The sequence below is a fragment of the Antechinus flavipes genome, chromosome 2 (assembly GCF_016432865.1).
Source record: "Antechinus flavipes isolate AdamAnt ecotype Samford, QLD, Australia chromosome 2, AdamAnt_v2, whole genome shotgun sequence".
Taxonomy (NCBI): domain Eukaryota; kingdom Metazoa; phylum Chordata; class Mammalia; order Dasyuromorphia; family Dasyuridae; genus Antechinus; species Antechinus flavipes.
This window is the reverse complement of record NC_067399.1, coordinates 283055004-283071851: the sequence shown is the minus strand read 5'-3', so window position 1 is coordinate 283071851 and position 16848 is coordinate 283055004. Positions and strand designations below refer to the sequence as shown.

Here is a 16848-nt window from a genome sequence, read left to right as displayed (position 1 = left end):
TGCAGATTGAAGCATACCTTTTTAAACTTTATTTTTCTTTTTTGTTGATTGCATGACTACACATATAAAACCTATACAGAATTCCTTGCCTTTTAAGAAGAAGCAAGGAGGGGAGAGAACATGCAACTCAAAGTTTTGAAAAACTAATATAAAAAATTGCTTTTATGTGTAACTGTGAAAAAATAAAAACAAAAACTCAAAGAAAAAACCTCTAAAAACAAACAAGTGGAGTAAAAGTAGATGAAAATTCACAATGTTTTGTCTATACATAAAGAACAAGAAGTTGAACAATTGAGAAAAAATGATAAACTTAGAATAAAGAAAGGGAAAAAACATTTTTATATTTTAAAAAGGGATAGAGGAGAACTAGGTGGACTTTCCACCCTTAGCATGTCCTACTTGCTTTTAAAAACATTTCAATTAGAAAAAGAATACTGTTAAGAAGAGAGAAATATACTTTGTTAATTTGAATAGGTTCAGAGAAATTCAACAGTTTTGCTCAATGTCAAACTAATATAATAAACAGAATCAGGATTCAAAGAAGCTTGGTTCTTTGATCAAATAGTCTAGAATACTGAGATATATGGTGCAATGGAAAAATATAGGTTTTAATTATGGAATTACTACTTATTATCTGTGTGACTCTTGCAACAAAATTATTTAACTTCTATGGGATTTCTTGACCTCTGAGTTCCTTCAAACCTTCATGAATCTTTGAATTTAACCTTAACCATGCAATTTCTGAAAATTGATGCCTTAAATTATATGTCCTTCAATTTGAAAGAGGACATTATAAGGATAATGTCTTGGCCCAAGCATAAATTAGATTTAAATGAAGATGAGCTAAGCAAAAATAAGCAAAAATTAAGCACCTACTACAAGCCAGGCATCGTGCGAAGCACTTAAAATATCATCTCATTTAATCTTCACAATATTTCTGGGAAAAGGTAGTTACTATTATTTTCATTTTACAGAATGAGGAAACTGAGGTAAATAGAAATTAAATGACTTGCCAAGGGGCACTCAGCTGGTAAAATTCTACAGTTATATATAAATTCAATTTTCCCCAACTTCAACCCCAGAATCTATCAACTTTACTGTCTTGCTGCCTATTAAGGAAATATAAGCAGTGCAGTCAACTATGTTCAACCTGAGAGCTATGAAAAATCTAATAGCCCAAGGAGAAAGAGATGAACTTTTATTATGTTAGCTGAGAATAGTAAAAAAAAATTTTTAATTGGTTTATTAAACTTGCTAAGAAGGCACAGAATGAGTGGAACAGTTATTAGACTTCTTTTCTATATTCAACTAGTTTTTCAGAATATTTAAAGCAATAATAAACAGATCCAGGATATTTCACAACTATTTTTTTTTTCTTTCTGCAGAGAATTGGGAAAATATAAATTCCATTCCAGCAAAATAATAACAAAATAAAGAGAAAGCAGACAAAACTGACAGAAGAGCAAGGTATAATTGCAAGATCAAAGCTCTGCAGCCTCAAAACTATGGCTGAAATCCTGGCTGAAGCTTGTTCTATCTGTATCATCTTGGCAAAGTCACAAAACCTCTTTGGGATAGAGCACCTATACCTGTAAACTAGGGGGAGAGCTGAAAAGGAGAATGGATTTTATCATCTTGAAATTCCCATCCATGACATAAAGCCTATAATTTCATAATATATGTATTTTATTAATTATAGGCTTTCTGATTTGCTTTTACTACTAAATTTATTTTAGAGACTTTCCACTCCACCTCAAACAGTTCAAAGGGATGAGCACTCTTTTCCTCGCTGAAAAATTTTTTTACGACTAAGAAAAAGAATGGGTTTTATATTAACAATTATAATATCCTCCAACTCTCTATGCAAGATCTTTTACCAGATCTTTTATCAGTTTACTAAAATCTGAAGAGATTGTAGAAAATATCTTTAGTAAATAGAGAAAAGAGTGTCATTAACATAGCACAGCTTAACAAATATTTCGTGGTGAGCATTAAAAAGCAGTCAACAAAGAATAATCAAAATATTGAAGTTTTATTCTTTATTTCTTCTGGAAAATTTTCAAAGTCCTATCGATAATGGGTAATTCATGGATTACTTTAACTTTTTGACTTGAAACTAAGAACAGTCATGAATAATGAAAAATGTTTTAATTTTAGCAAGTACCACTCCCCATTAGCAGTCCAGGCATAGGCAACATTGTAAGTTAATACAGAAACTTAAGTAAATGAAATCTTGATTATCATGTGGCAATGAAAGAAATATAAAAATAAAATCTAAATTGCCAAGTCTTCTTTCGTACTAAGGTGTTTATAATCTTTAACAAATACAAAATACAGCCAAAAACTACACAGAGAAAGCACATCTACTGGGTTTTTTTTTTTAACAGTTATACTTATACACTAAGGCAAATTGATTAATCTAGCTAGTCCTCAGTAATAACTTTTCAAAAAGCTCCATTAGCCTAATGTTCAAAGCAATTCAACTCACATATAACTAAAATTTAAGTTTAGGAAAGCTACAAACTATTGAGACATTAGCCTTAAAAAAAATTATCATGGCATGCTAATAACTGGGGACAAGTTTCTGTTTATATATTCTGATATAATATCAGACTTCAGCAGTTACTAAAACCATCTGGTATTGGCTAGGAAATAAATTAGTTGATCAATGGAATCGGTTAAGTTCAAAGGACAAAACAGCCAATAACTTTAATAATCTAGTGTTTCACAAACCCAAAGACCCCAGTTTTTGGGATAAGAACACAGTATTTGACAAAAATTTCTGGGAAAATTGGAAATTAGTATGGCAGAAACTAGGCATTGACCCACACTTAACACTGTATACCAAGATAAGGTCAAAATGGGTTCATGACCTAGGCATAAAGAATGAGATTAAATAAATTGGAAGATAGGATAGTTTACCTCTCAGACCTGTGGAAGAGGGAGGAATTTATGACCAAAGAAGAACTAGAGATCACTATTGACCACAAAATAGAAAATTTTGATTATATCAAATTGAAAAGTTTTTGTACAAACAAAACAAATGCAGACAAGATTAGAAGGGAAACAATAAACTGGGAAAGCATTTTTACACTCAAAGGTTCTGATAAAGGCCTCATTTCCAAAATATATAGAGAACTGACTCTAATTTATAAGAAATCAAGCCATTCTCCAATTGATAAATGGTCAAAGGATATGAACAGACAATTCTCAGATGAAGAAATTAAAATTATTTATAGCCATATGAAAAGATGCTCCAAAACATTATTAATCAAAGAAATGCAAATTAAGACAACTCTGAGATACCACTACACACCTGTCAGATTGGGTAGAGTGACAGGGAAAGATAATGTGGAATGTTGGAGGGGATGTGGGAAAACAGGGACACTGATACATTGTTGGTGGACTTGTGAACACATCCAGCCATTCTGGAGAGCAATTTGGAACTATGCTCAAAAAGTTATCAAACTGTGCATACCCTTTGATCCAGCAGTGTTTCTATTGGGCTTATACCCCAAAGAGATACTAAAGAAAGGAAAGGGACCTGTATGTGCCAAAATGTTTGTGGCAGCCCTGTTTGTAGTGGCTAGAAGCTGGAAAATGAATGGATGCCCATCATTTGGAGAATGGTTGAGTAAATTGTGGTATATGAACGTTATGGAATATTATTGTTCTGTAAGGAATGACCAGCAGGATGAATACAGAGAGGACTGGCGAGACTTACATGAACTGATGCTAAGTGAAATGAGCAGAACCAGGAGATCATTATATATATATCTCAACAACGATACTGTTTGAGGATATATTCTGATGGAAGTGGATCTCTTCGATAGAGAGCTAATTCAGTTTCAATTGATCAAGGATGGACAGAAGCAGCTACACCCAAAGAAAGAACACTGGGAAATGAATATAAACTGCTTGCATTTCTGTTTTTCTTCTCAGGTTATTTTTACCTTCTGAATCTAATTCTCCCTGTGCAACAAGAGAACTGTTCGGTTCTGCACACATATATTGTATCTAGGATATGTAACCTATTCAATATATAAAGGACTGCTTGCCATCTGGGGGAGGGGGTGGAAGGAGGGAGGGGAAAAATTCAGAACAGAAGTGAGTGCAAGGGATAATGCTGTAAAAAATTACCCTGGCATGGGTTCTGTCAATAAAAAGTACAAAAAAACAAAACAAAAAACAAACAAACAAACCTTAAAAAAATAATAATAATAATAAATAAATAAATAAAAATAATATCAGACTTGATAAGATGAAATCAAATTGAACTGGTTTCCCAACCTTTAGCTCAGTCTCCATCCATTAAGTGGTGGATTTAATACTATGCACATGTATTTCATTGTTTCCTTAACAGGAAACACAAGCCGCAGTTTTTATGGACCAAACTTCCATGATTGTTAAAGAGAATGGTAATGTCATGAGTTTTAAGAATAATTCAAGCCCACATAAATAAACAGGATCTGTTGCACCGAAGCTAAAAAGAAAAAGCAGGAGAAAATGAAAACTAATACTAAGAACTGAAAATACCATGGAAGCAACCTAATTAAGCCTCAAAAAACAGTTTTCCCAAGGCAACTGGCAGCTATACATTATTGTTCAACTGAAGGAACAGTGAGATCAATTCTTTACTGCTATGGATGAAGAAAAACTGCCTTCCTTGGACAAAACAATATAAAGAATGAATATTATGGACAAGATAATTTTATTTATGAAATTCACTTTTAAAAATTAAACCTATATGAAAATCACTGTGAGAAGAATTCTGGATAAGCCTGTAAAATCTGAGCATTTTAATCAGACTGCAAAATATCCACTATAAAAAGACCCTATGTGGATGACATGACTAATTCTGAAAAATGAGCTGATAACACTGAGAAGCAAAATTAATGCATAATTACAGAAATTCCATAAAGAAGATAAAAGACTGTACCCATGGCTTTGGACAGTGTGACTTGGTCGCAGAACGTTAAGAATATCTAGATGGAGAAATATGTTTCATTTACCTGAATTCTGAACCACTGAAGACCCATAATCTAGGGTATACTTGGAAAATTTCACAAGTATGTTTAATAGTCAATGATAAAAGTATCTTCATAATAAAGAATTTAAGATTATCTTGTGAATTCAAAAGGTAACTTTAAAAAAGACATTTATTAAAATATATTCTTAAATGATATATTTTAAAATATAAACAGGAGTTATAATTATTAATTCAATAACTTTATTTTGTACTTGTTGAATTATACACCAATATACTAAAAGAAAGGATTCTAGAAGGATTTGGCCTAATAATCATCAAGCTGACATAGAATACTTCTATTTTTGTCCAAAGCTAAGAATAAGAAGAAACACAGAGGGCAAAAGGAAAACTGGGAGAAAGATCAAGATGATTTAAATTTTATACAAAACTCAATAACAAATTATGCTAATAACTATACTTAATTAAATCAAAACCACTTTCTTTTGCTTTCCAATTTTCAAATTTTAATAAAGGTATCTATATATAGTCATGTAGGTAATGTAAATATCAAGTTAAATAGGACAAGAAAGAAATGTGATGTCACTTAACATTGAGAATAGTGATATCACATTTTGAGAACACTGCAACAGATATTTTTCAGCTAAAAATCTCTACATATAAGTCCAAAAGGTCAAAGAAAGTATGTCTCTTAAAGCTTAGTTTTTCCAAACTAATCCTAATTTCATTAAAATAACTAATCATGCAAAAAAACCACTTAAACACTCAACATGCACAAATTATAAATAAGTGATGTTAGAGCCTTAATACAGCACCAGCCCAGCACTGTTTTAAAATAAAATAAGCATTTTACTATATAAGTTGAAACTTCTTATAGAATTGCTTAGTTCTAATTTTTAAGTTTCTTAAATCAGCATGCAATAACTGAGGCTAGCACATAGCAACAACTTAAATCTACAGCAAGAAAAATGCAAAAAGTCAAATTTCAATAATGTTAAGCTACTAACATCTAACCCTACCCTCTAAAAAATATTTCCAGAGTGAAACTCTCATTCTTCAACTCTTACACCTACCACTTCATAACCTGACCTATCTAGTGAATCAAATGTGTTATAAAAACTATCAATTTGAAAAATTGTGTCCCTTTACTTTTCTCACCAACTTTTATTTTTCTTTTTGAAAAAGTCAGAAATAACTTAATAGGAGTCGATGGCCACTAAAAACAGTATTAAAATAGCTATTTTAGATTTAAAGCTGATTTATATTAAAAGTTTCAAGATAAACATCACCACTGAACTTTTACATATGATAAGCTCTTAAGGTTTTGTATTGTGAACACTAGCCAGATAGCTTTTTTCTTTTGTAACTTAGGCAGGAGAAATACTGGAAAGTATCATTTTGCTCCTGATATTTTTATATCTACAGGAAACAAAAGATAATAACAGTTAAGGCTGAAGGGAAAGGGGACTGGAGTTTAGTAACCAATTACACAGGTTGTGTAGGACAAACCTGGTTCTCTTTTTCTCCCTTTCTTGTTGATTGCTAACATCCTTATTTCCTGACAAATCTCATACAATGTTTAAGATTTAGAAAATATTTTTTCCCTTTATCCCCATCCAATTAGATGTGCTTTCAATGTTCCTCCATTTTACTAATGATAGACTAAATTTTGTTCATATGAACTTGAGATGATGTACAACAGACAAAGTTTAAAGTTGGTTGCCCCATTGTGAAAAATGGTAAATGTTCACACACACACACACACACACACACACACACACACACACACACACACCATAACTTGAAAATGTTTTCCTCTATATTTAATATGAAATTTACATTATAATAGTCAGAATATCTGCACTTACTCTTGACCCCTTTCTTCCCCTTTCGTTCCTTCTTGTACTGTTCCTTCAGTTTACTTATTAGTCCCTGGTCTACATCCCAAACCTCAGCAGTTGGGGACAGGTCATCTTTGTCTACATGCAGCATATTATTAAAAGAAAAAAAATCAGCAGTTGGCAATGCAAGCTTTTGGCAATCAAATGTTATATAGATTTATTTAATCATCATCAAAATGTACTATTAAGTTATACTCAAAATATTTAAAGGTGCAGTCTTTGCCTTGTTATTCACAATTCAAGCATGAAATCCTATGTTAGTTTTCCAAATTTTAAAATATTTTGACATTTAGAATTTGATTTAATTTTATGAATAAAAATTTGGGAAGTTATTTTCTGAATACTGCTGCTGTCAAAGCACCAATAAACCAAAACTAGAAATAAAATATAAGTACCCAAAATAGATTACTGCATCTTTAGAAAGGTGTTAATAAAAAAATTATTCAGCCAGCATCATAAGCAAATAAATGAATTTCATGCGTACTAACCATGAAAGTGCAAGCTAAGTATATGTCAGTGCCATTTTGTTGATGAAAGTAATCATGCACCCTCTCTCCCTCTTACTCTGCATGCAGAGGCAACTCTACAAATGAGATTATCATGGCCAATATAATAAATATATAGTTCCAAAGTAAAGCCTCTTAAATAATATAAAAACATTCACACAAACCCAAAATAGTTCAACATCTCATTACCTTCTTCCATAGGTCTACCACTAAAGTTAGCCAAAAAAAAAAAAAAAAACCTCAAGATTCTACTGTTGAATATTTTAAAATCACACTTTTGGGGAGTGAGACCAGTGAAATGCAGGGAGATGTGAAAATAAACACTGCTGTGCATTTACTAAAGACGAAATTTCAGCACCTTTAATTGGTCATCCACAAATCCATATTTGTATTAGCTAAAACTTGTGCCTGGAAAAAAGTTACTGTTAAGTAAATGTGGAAGAAACATTTTAGGGGGAGCGAAGTGGTAAAGAAAATAATAAGTCTGTTTATACATAACTAGAATACTGCTGATGTTGGAAGGGCAGAAGGGAGGGGAAAGGATTGCTGGTTGATTTTAAACAGCCCAGTTATTACAAAGTTTGACAAAATATCCTGCAATGGAATCATAATTGTGAGTTTATATCATTATAGCCTGTACCAAAAAAAGAAAACCAAATTATATCAAAATACATTATAGTACTGAAAAGGTAGATAACTTTTAGGGAATAAGTACTTGTTAAATTTTTAAAATTCAAGCAATAAAAAAATATACAACAGAATTTTTTAAACAATTTATTATGAAGGTTTCCCTTCAAAGTTATCAAAAAGTTGTAAATATAAATTTGTGTAGTGATGATTATTTTAGCTATTCTAGATAAAAAGGATAAAAAAGATTGGACAATTTAGATCTATATACAAAACATCCAGTTTTCTTTTTAGAGATGCAACTGATATTTAAAAAATAAAAAAAACAAAACTACCTGAGCATGTCTTGACTGGGAGGTGATAAACTTAAGAATTTGAAAAATAAACTTGAATTGAGTCTCAGATAGTTTTTAAGGTAATTTTTCTCCTTGTGGACATAATATCTGAGTAACCATATGTGCATGTGTTCTATCACTGCCTCAAATGTATTCTAAAAAAGTTAAATTCTCTTACATTTGCCAAAGGCATCAAGTATATTTAACATGACTAATCTAAAGTAAAAACTGAATTGACAGGTGATCTGATATGAAGTTTCTTGATGAATACAGTACAAAGAATCCAATCAGCTTTAACAAAGCAAAAGATTCTATCTAAAAAAGAAATCACTTAAGAGCAGTGTGACAGGAGGATAACCTCAAACAAGAGTTTGGATATCACATTAAAAAAAAAAATTACATACATATCCACAATAGAAACCAAATGGGATTGTTTTAACAGAAGTGGCATAATCTTCATCAGAAATTATATGAAGTAGAAAAAATTAATGAGACATTTTACCAATTAAGATAGATTCTTTGCAGAAAGAAAAAAAAAGCTGTGAGTAGCTCAAACTAAAGCAGCAAAAGGGAGTGAATAAGCAAAAGGCAATATATAAGAATAAGCTGAAGGGGGAAAATAAACCATCATTTGCAAAATAACCTACTTTCTCAAAAATTCAAAGTTAAACTTATTGCAATATAAGGAACATGTTGGTGAATGCATATGTGCACAGACAACATCCTGAAACTTGCCTGGTAAGTAACTGCTGATTGATATTGCTTATAAGAAATAGATAAGAGCACAAAGGAAGAGGCATCATAATCTTCTACACTGTTAATCCTTTTTTAAAAAATCTAGGGGGAAGAAAAAAAATCAAGAAATGAGGTTGTACCACTTCAGGCCATTTTTACTTTTTTTCTTTTTTTTTTTTTAAGGCAAACATGATTATGGAATGTGCACAAAAGTTACACCCATGAAAATTCAACGCAACTAAACACATGGAATTTTAATATGGGCATTTCTGACTGCAAAGGTAGAATAAATATCAAAGACTTTTTAGACATGGCCTAAATCAATGATTCATTTTGTTTTCTTGAAACATGAAAAATTTCAAACTATTATCTATGAAATCTAAATATATACATCCAGGTACCAATTAGACCTTTAGAACAATGTTTCTATCAGCTCAAAAGAAGTTTTGGCAGGTTGGGGAGAAGGAAAAATAAAGCACTTGAAATTATAATTCCTTTAAAGAAATAATAAAAATCGGAAATGCAACAGCAGGCATTTGCAGGGTTACATAGTTAGATAGGAGAAAATATAAAAAACTTTAAAATTAAGTAATGCTATATATTTAATTAGGAGGAAAAATATATAAAATTAAAATGTAGTAATAAAATAGCTAGGTAAGAGAAAACAATCATTTTTTTTAAAGGTCCCAAACTGAATTTTGTCAAATTTTATAATTGGACTACTAGCTTGCATAAATAAATAAATGTGAGAATAAAATGAAATTACGTTCAACAATACAAGTGTCTCTATATGAGGCAATATAATTCATTAGAAAATATATATAAAATGTTTTGTAAACCTTAAAGTAATATATGCCAGCTATTATCATTATCATTACTATTATAATATAACTAATAATATTTATTGCTATATATAATTCAGCACTTTTATAGCTAGTACTATGAGAAACTAAAACTGTCTACTTAGAAATAAACAATTTTGTTAAATCAATTTAAAATAAAAGTAAAGTTACACAAATATTGTCGGACCCACACAAAAAGTAACTTAATAATATAAAATAAAATTAATAAATATTTACAATATTTCTGGACACTTTCTCTTAAATATAATTTAGAAAGATAGGAACATACTATATTTGTGAAGTATGCTTTCTTCTTTGGTATAGAAACTAAATTAGGAAAACAAATTTGCTCTATAAAAACTTTTCCCCTCCAAATAATCCCAAGTGTAAAATAGATACTATTTTAAAAGTGCTTCCTGAAAAGGAAAAAATAATTGAGATGATACCTAAGTTATTAAGCACTAATGAAATTAAATTTTCAATTATTGAGAAGTAAACAGAAATAATTGTTCAAGTTCTTACTGGTTATTACAATTGTTCTAATTCCTCTGCTGAAAGGTCACTCTTACATGTAATAGAGACTGCATCTTCCACACCCTTGGCCAAAAGATTTTCTGTATGCAAAGAGTTCATAACATGCAACTTGGCCTAAAATGCTATTTGGCTATTTAAGTAATGATGCTGTCTATTCTTTGGAAAGAGTATGTTGTATTTCTGTTATCATTTTATCCTCATGCTTTTGAATTGTGTCTTTATTCCTCTCCACTTGTATAGATAATTTGAGTCAATTAATTGTATGGAAGTCTGTGTTTAAAGAACTGTGGGATAAATAGAGATCTCATGGATACACTGTCCACTTATACTTATATATAGTATATAATTTATGCTATTTCATTTCATTTGCTGTAACATTATTGTTTTTCTGTGAGAAATGAAGAAGCCCTTTATATAATGATTTACAAATAATCATAAAGGCAACTTTAAAAATGAACTACAAAAAATTGCTCACTCTTTTAAAGAGTTAATAATGTCTAATGACATATTAAGTACTGATTAAGTTTTCTTCTAAAACTTTTGTAATCAAATTCTTACATTCTGGCATAAAAGTAAGATAATGATAGCAACTCACATTTATATAGTACTTCATGGTTTACAATACACTTTCCTCACAACAGCTCTGTGAGACAGGTGGCACAAATAATTATCCCAAAATGAGTTTGCTGAGGGTAAGTGACTTGTTCAGAATCACATATGTATTAAATGTTGTACTCAGGAGACCTGGGTTCAAATGCTTGTTGCAAGTACAGTACCACTTTCCATTATACCATAGTGCTTCTCCATCAAGCCAAAATACTTTATAGAAACAAATATTTAATATAAGCAACAAAAAGGATACTAAATCTAATGTCTAAAGATTTAGTTTACCATATATCAAGTAAAATTACAAAGTAGAGCATATTGTGACTTATAATCAGACCATTATATTTTATCATGATTGTTATATGTCAAGTTTTTTATTACAGTATTTTAAAAAATCAAATATCTTGATAAAAAAAATAGCATTAATTCTTGACCAACAGAAACCTAAAATCAGATTTGGTAACTTCACCTGCTTTCAATATCTGAAAGGACAAACGACCAGATCAAAATGAAACATAAAAAAAGTTAACAAATTTACTTCCCAAGTTGATCAAAATGAGAAGATTTAAGAAAAGGTTTTGAATAAGATAACACTTCAACATATATTTTCTTGAAATTTTTCATCGCTGGTCCTTTGATATCCATTTTTTAACTTCAACCACACATTCAGATAAACGCACTCAATCTCTTAAAAGTTTTTTTTCCCCAATATATACATCTATCAGACTACTCCCCGCCTTCAAATATTATTTGCTTTTATCTTATCTTCTTACCCCATTCTGTGCCATCCCCTGAGCTCCGTGCTTCTCCAGCGCCTTCTCCATCTTCAGCTGTAACTAAAAAATCAAATTCTTTCAGGGCTTCCTCAGTATCTGGGTCATCAGTAAGGTCAGCTGCTAAGCCTTCATTACCAATCTGCAAATGGATAAAGAGCCACAAAATTTCCTTATGACTAAATTTTTAAGAGATAGTATATTTTAATATTTTCAAACACTTAGTTTGAAATGTATATTGTATTACAGTTTCCAGCACACAGAAAGTTAATGCTTGTTGACTACAGAATGACAATTCTAAATTTTTAACACTAGCTCCATAATACGCAAATTTCCTAGGTGGAACACAAGCTCCATATTGTATTTAAACTGTTAAGTTCTTTAAAGCAGGGAAATCCTCTTAGTTGAGGTAAAACACACACTCTCTCTCTCTCTCTCTCTCACACCCACACACACAGTCAGAGAGTCAATCAGTAAGTCAGTCAGTCTCTCTCATTGAGTATGCTCTCTCAACTACACTACATACAAACATATTCATCTGTGACCCTTGAAAACTGCCACAAATGATCATTGCTACTTTCCCTCCATAATTTCATCTTACTCTAAAATTTGAGACTTCTCTTGTAAGTTCGATTTTTTGGGACTAATTAAAAGGTCCAATAATTAACAAAGATCTCAGGACTTTTTGAGCTGAAAGAGACCTCAAATATTATGTAGCCCAACACTCTTTTTTTTTTTTAAATTCATGTAAATTCTAGCAGGGGGAGGAGGGAGCAATAGATTTGCTCAAGATAAAAAAGGAGAGTCTTAGTGCTAAGATATAGCTTGGGCTTCCCATTCACATAATCAAGCATTAAGAAAAATTCATAGGTTATTTACCAAACTAGACAAATGCTTTTCAATACTCCATTTTTAGTTGCAGATAAACATACTAAGTAAGACAAGTAGGACTAATCCTGACCAAGAGCAGAATATATTCTCCTACACTATGAAATCCAGTTAGGTGGTACAGTAGCTGAGCAATAAACATACTTCCTATTACACACAAAAAAATTAGAAATGAAAATGACTGTTGGACAATTCTGATGAAAAAAAAAAAAACAAAAAGTGAACTAAAGCAGGATATCTAAGAGCCACTGATATAATTATGTGATTAAATACATGAATAAGAGCACTATAAAAATATCTGAAATACATGCATACAAATGTGTCCTAGTTTTTAAGCACATAAAAGTAAGCCTCTACTTTGTGTTTATTCATCCGATGCTTTTCTTTTCCATCTGTGAGATCTTCAATCATATCACTTTCCTCTTCTTCATCACTATCATCTGCATTTTCTAGGAAATTGAATGTTTCAAGAACATCGCCAGAGTTTCTAGAAAAAAAAAAGAATTCACTGATTTTAATGAAATTAAGCACTCTCTATTAATCTATTAATACAATTTAGTTCTAAGATAAATTAATGGTTATTTAACCTGATACGTTATTTAAGACTGGAATTTTTAACAAAATAGGTTTGATTTTCTTTTGTTGTATCACACTCTTAATATTCATATAAATGAATCATATAACTATAGAAATAGTTAGCAGAGTTTTATGCTAACTTTCAAGCAACTCATGTCTGTTTCTGTAATTTAAACCAAATTGTCAATGAAGAAGTAGATACAGTGAAAGCTTGTTTCTGTTTATTCATGCCCAACTGATTTGGAATTTGTTTTAGTATGGACATCTACATGAGCTTGTAGATTAGCTAAAAAAGTTTTAACTACAAAAAAAGGAAATGCTTAATCTATTGAAAACTAAATCTCAGTAAGAGTGCATTTAAAATTAACAATTTTATCTATTCATTAAATGTTGTTTAGATTATAACCATATACCCTTGAAAGTAACCCAAATTAATTTCCTTAAAAACATTCTGAAATTCAAAATTATCATTATTTCCAACTACATTTGTCAAAAGATAAAGGTTTTTAAAATCTCAAAGTGTAAGTTAGCACCATATTTTACCTAAGCACCATATTTTTATACCCCGACTACCACTGGCAACCTGGAGAAGTCTATGGACCTTCTAAATGCTGATTTTAACTACATGAATCACAATGCATAGGTTTACAAAAGAAACCAATTATGTTGATATTAAGTTGCCAAAATACTGGAGGAAGCATTTTCTCCCTCCACTAAGAGGGAAGAGATAAGGCAAGTTTATTAAGAGATTTTAAACTTTGTTTTTAGGATTTGTAAAAATCATTTGCACTAAGATTTAGTCTAAGTTCAAGAGAATAAGTTTCAAATTTCAAATAATTTTAATGACTAGGCTGCCTACATTTAGAGAAAAAAGTAACCAGAATATATCTTCTTCCCAATTAGAATTACTCTTTCACTCCTTAAATTTCTCTTGACACTTTGTACTTTTCCTCGGATTTTTATGTTATTAAAGAGGGAACCCTGAAACTCTGTAAATCCTTGAAGGAGAAAATCTCCTTTAACTCTGTCTCAGTGAGGGACTCTGTCCCCCAGGAACAGTTTCACCCTAGTTATCTGGGTGGGGTCAGCTCAGTCCAGAAACTCACAAAATTCCATTCAAATTCTAACTCAATAGGAAACCCATCTAGGAGCCAACTTGGGACTCCACCCATAGGCCCCCTTCAGCTAAATCCCTAATTATAAAAAGAGTCAAACGAAAACCCTTTCTTTGCAGAGGTTCCAAACATGCCAAGCTCCATGGTTGGCATGCTAAAGGCATCTGTCTACTGGAATACTCTTTCCAGTACCATCCTCTCTTTACCCTCATCTATTTCCCTAATGAGACTTTGTGCCTCTGTCAGGATTTCTAACTTTACTTCCAATCCCCATAATAAACCCTTTTATCAATCTAGGTTTTCAGGTTGGTAAACTCTTTTACATAGAACCTCCATGCCACTACAAGGGAGTCCCCAAAACTTCCTAGCTTGTGCCAAATCCCAAGGGATTGCAGGGGAGCCAAACCTCTCCATTTGGTTCTCTGAACCCTGAATCTATCACACTAGACTTTATCATTTAACTTCTTGACCACCAGAAACTCTAATTTCATTTTGGTTCCCTAAATCTAAACCTCATCATTACCATAAATGTTTTATACTTATATTTCTTTCCTCTACTACTATAACGTTCTTTTTTAAAAAAGTGTGTTTTAACATTTTTTCTCATATCACTGATATAATATCATGTATTTTTTAATTACTTAATGATAAAATTTAGAGAGCACAAATGTTTTCCTATACACAGCAAGGCTCCTTCTGATTATGGTGCTATAATGATTAAGAATTAAAAATTAGTGTATTAATTTCTAATGGACTGTTTCGAAGAAATATAGAATATAGGATTTGAGTGTCCCATAAGCTGTTAACAAATTTTTATTTATCATATGTTCATGAGTGTAATTATTAGAAACATGTATCATACCTTTTGATTTCTTGTCCTTTTTGCTTAGATGGAGATTCTCCTCCATTCAGAATCTGCTCTAAATTCTTTGTCTCTACTGAGCCATTTGGTTCTGAACCAGAAAGTCCAAGCAATGATCTTACTCTCTGAGACCGTACATCTAATATTGTGTCTGTGTAACCTACTTCCTGAAGATACCTGTTGGGGAAAGACAGTGAATCCTGAAAAACATGAATCACCAAGATCAGATAGAACATATGTCAAAATAGATAAATGACTATTCTTTGGCTTGAAGGAAAGAACTTCCAACTTTGTAGTCTTCACAATGCCCAATATACTACCAGGTAATTTGGTAAATGTTTTCTAACTGAGTAACAAAATTGTTCCTTTTCACATTTTGTTATTTTTGCCCTGTTCTCCCTGGGCAAGTTATAAGAACCTAAGAGCATAAATACATTTGTAAATATACACAATTCACAGAGATTTCCTTATGTAAGACTAGTGGGGAGGAGCCCCAATTGTTCAGAAGCCCAGAAATAAAAAGCCAGAAATGTTTTTGTAAGACACGTGTCTCGGCAGGAATAGTTTATTTACTTTTGTGATATGAAAAAAAAATTTTTTTAATTGGATGGCATCTGCAATGATGATTAGGTAGGACAAAAAGAAAAACTTTCTGTTTTTCTGAAAAACAACTGAAGGTGAAGTGACTTGCCCAGGGTTACACAACTAGTAAGTGTCAAGTATCTGAGGCTAAATTTGAACTCGCGTCCTTCCTGACTCCCGGCAGGTGCTCTATCCATTGTTCTAGCCACCCAACTCTGCCCCAAAAAGAGATTTTCAAAAAAATGTGGTAACATTAAATATACAAATAAAATCTCATTACAAAAAAATTCTCATTAAAAGAAATGTATTAACTAAGCTCCTTCCTTTATAGGTAGCTCAGAGTCAAGTGATGTGCTGCTGATCTAATTATTCTTTGTTCTGAAATTTGGTTCCTTTTAATGCCTTAAAATAATTAAAATTGTAAGGTGTCAGATCAATATAGTTCCCTTCAATTCCACAGATTAAAACATTAAGCAGTACAGGACTTTTTGCAAATGGAAAAATATATATATATGTGTGTATAAAAATACATGCATTTAAATAAATAGATGAAGCCATGACCAAAGAAGTAAAAAAATTACAAAATCGTAGGTTTTAAGCTATCTGAGAATTGAGGTTAAGTGAAAATGTTTCTTTACAAATTCAAGGATAAGAAACTATACAAACTACTCACCAAATTTAAACACAAAATAACTAATTAGCAAAATACTTAGAGAATCAGAATTTTAAGCAAAAGGCAAAATATGCCATTTTCTGTTTCTGGTAAGCTTAGAATTTTTCTACAAAGATGTCAATGCCAAATATAGATCAAGCTACTTTATCAATTCCAAGTCAAAAAGATTCTGCTTACTAATCACAAGTCATATTGAATAGGAACTTCTATATTTAAAAAAAACAACAACGGTCATCTTCAAAAATATTTGGAACAGGATAAGATAAACGTGTTAGTTTCTAAAGTCTTTCACAACCTGTTGTCCAC

At 31.3% G+C, this 16848-nt stretch overlaps 1 protein-coding gene across 4 annotated transcripts in view; it reads right to left on the bottom strand.

The window, feature by feature from the left end:
* Nucleotides 1-16848, bottom strand: part of STRN3 (striatin 3) — an 87557-nt gene that overhangs the window by 23128 nt on the left and 47581 nt on the right. For 2 of the 4 annotated variants that reach the window (XM_051977294.1, XM_051977293.1), the window contains exons 5-8: nt 15288-15464; nt 13092-13221; nt 11847-11988; nt 6856-6966 (exon numbers count right to left, since the gene is read on the bottom strand). In XM_051977294.1, the coding sequence (XP_051833254.1) occupies nt 6856-6966; nt 11847-11988; nt 13092-13221; nt 15288-15464 (560 nt within the window). The remainder of the gene's footprint in view (nt 1-6855; nt 6967-11846; nt 11989-13091; nt 13222-15287; nt 15465-16848) is intronic. The other 2 variants (XM_051977295.1, XM_051977296.1) reach the window with 1 other exon arrangement.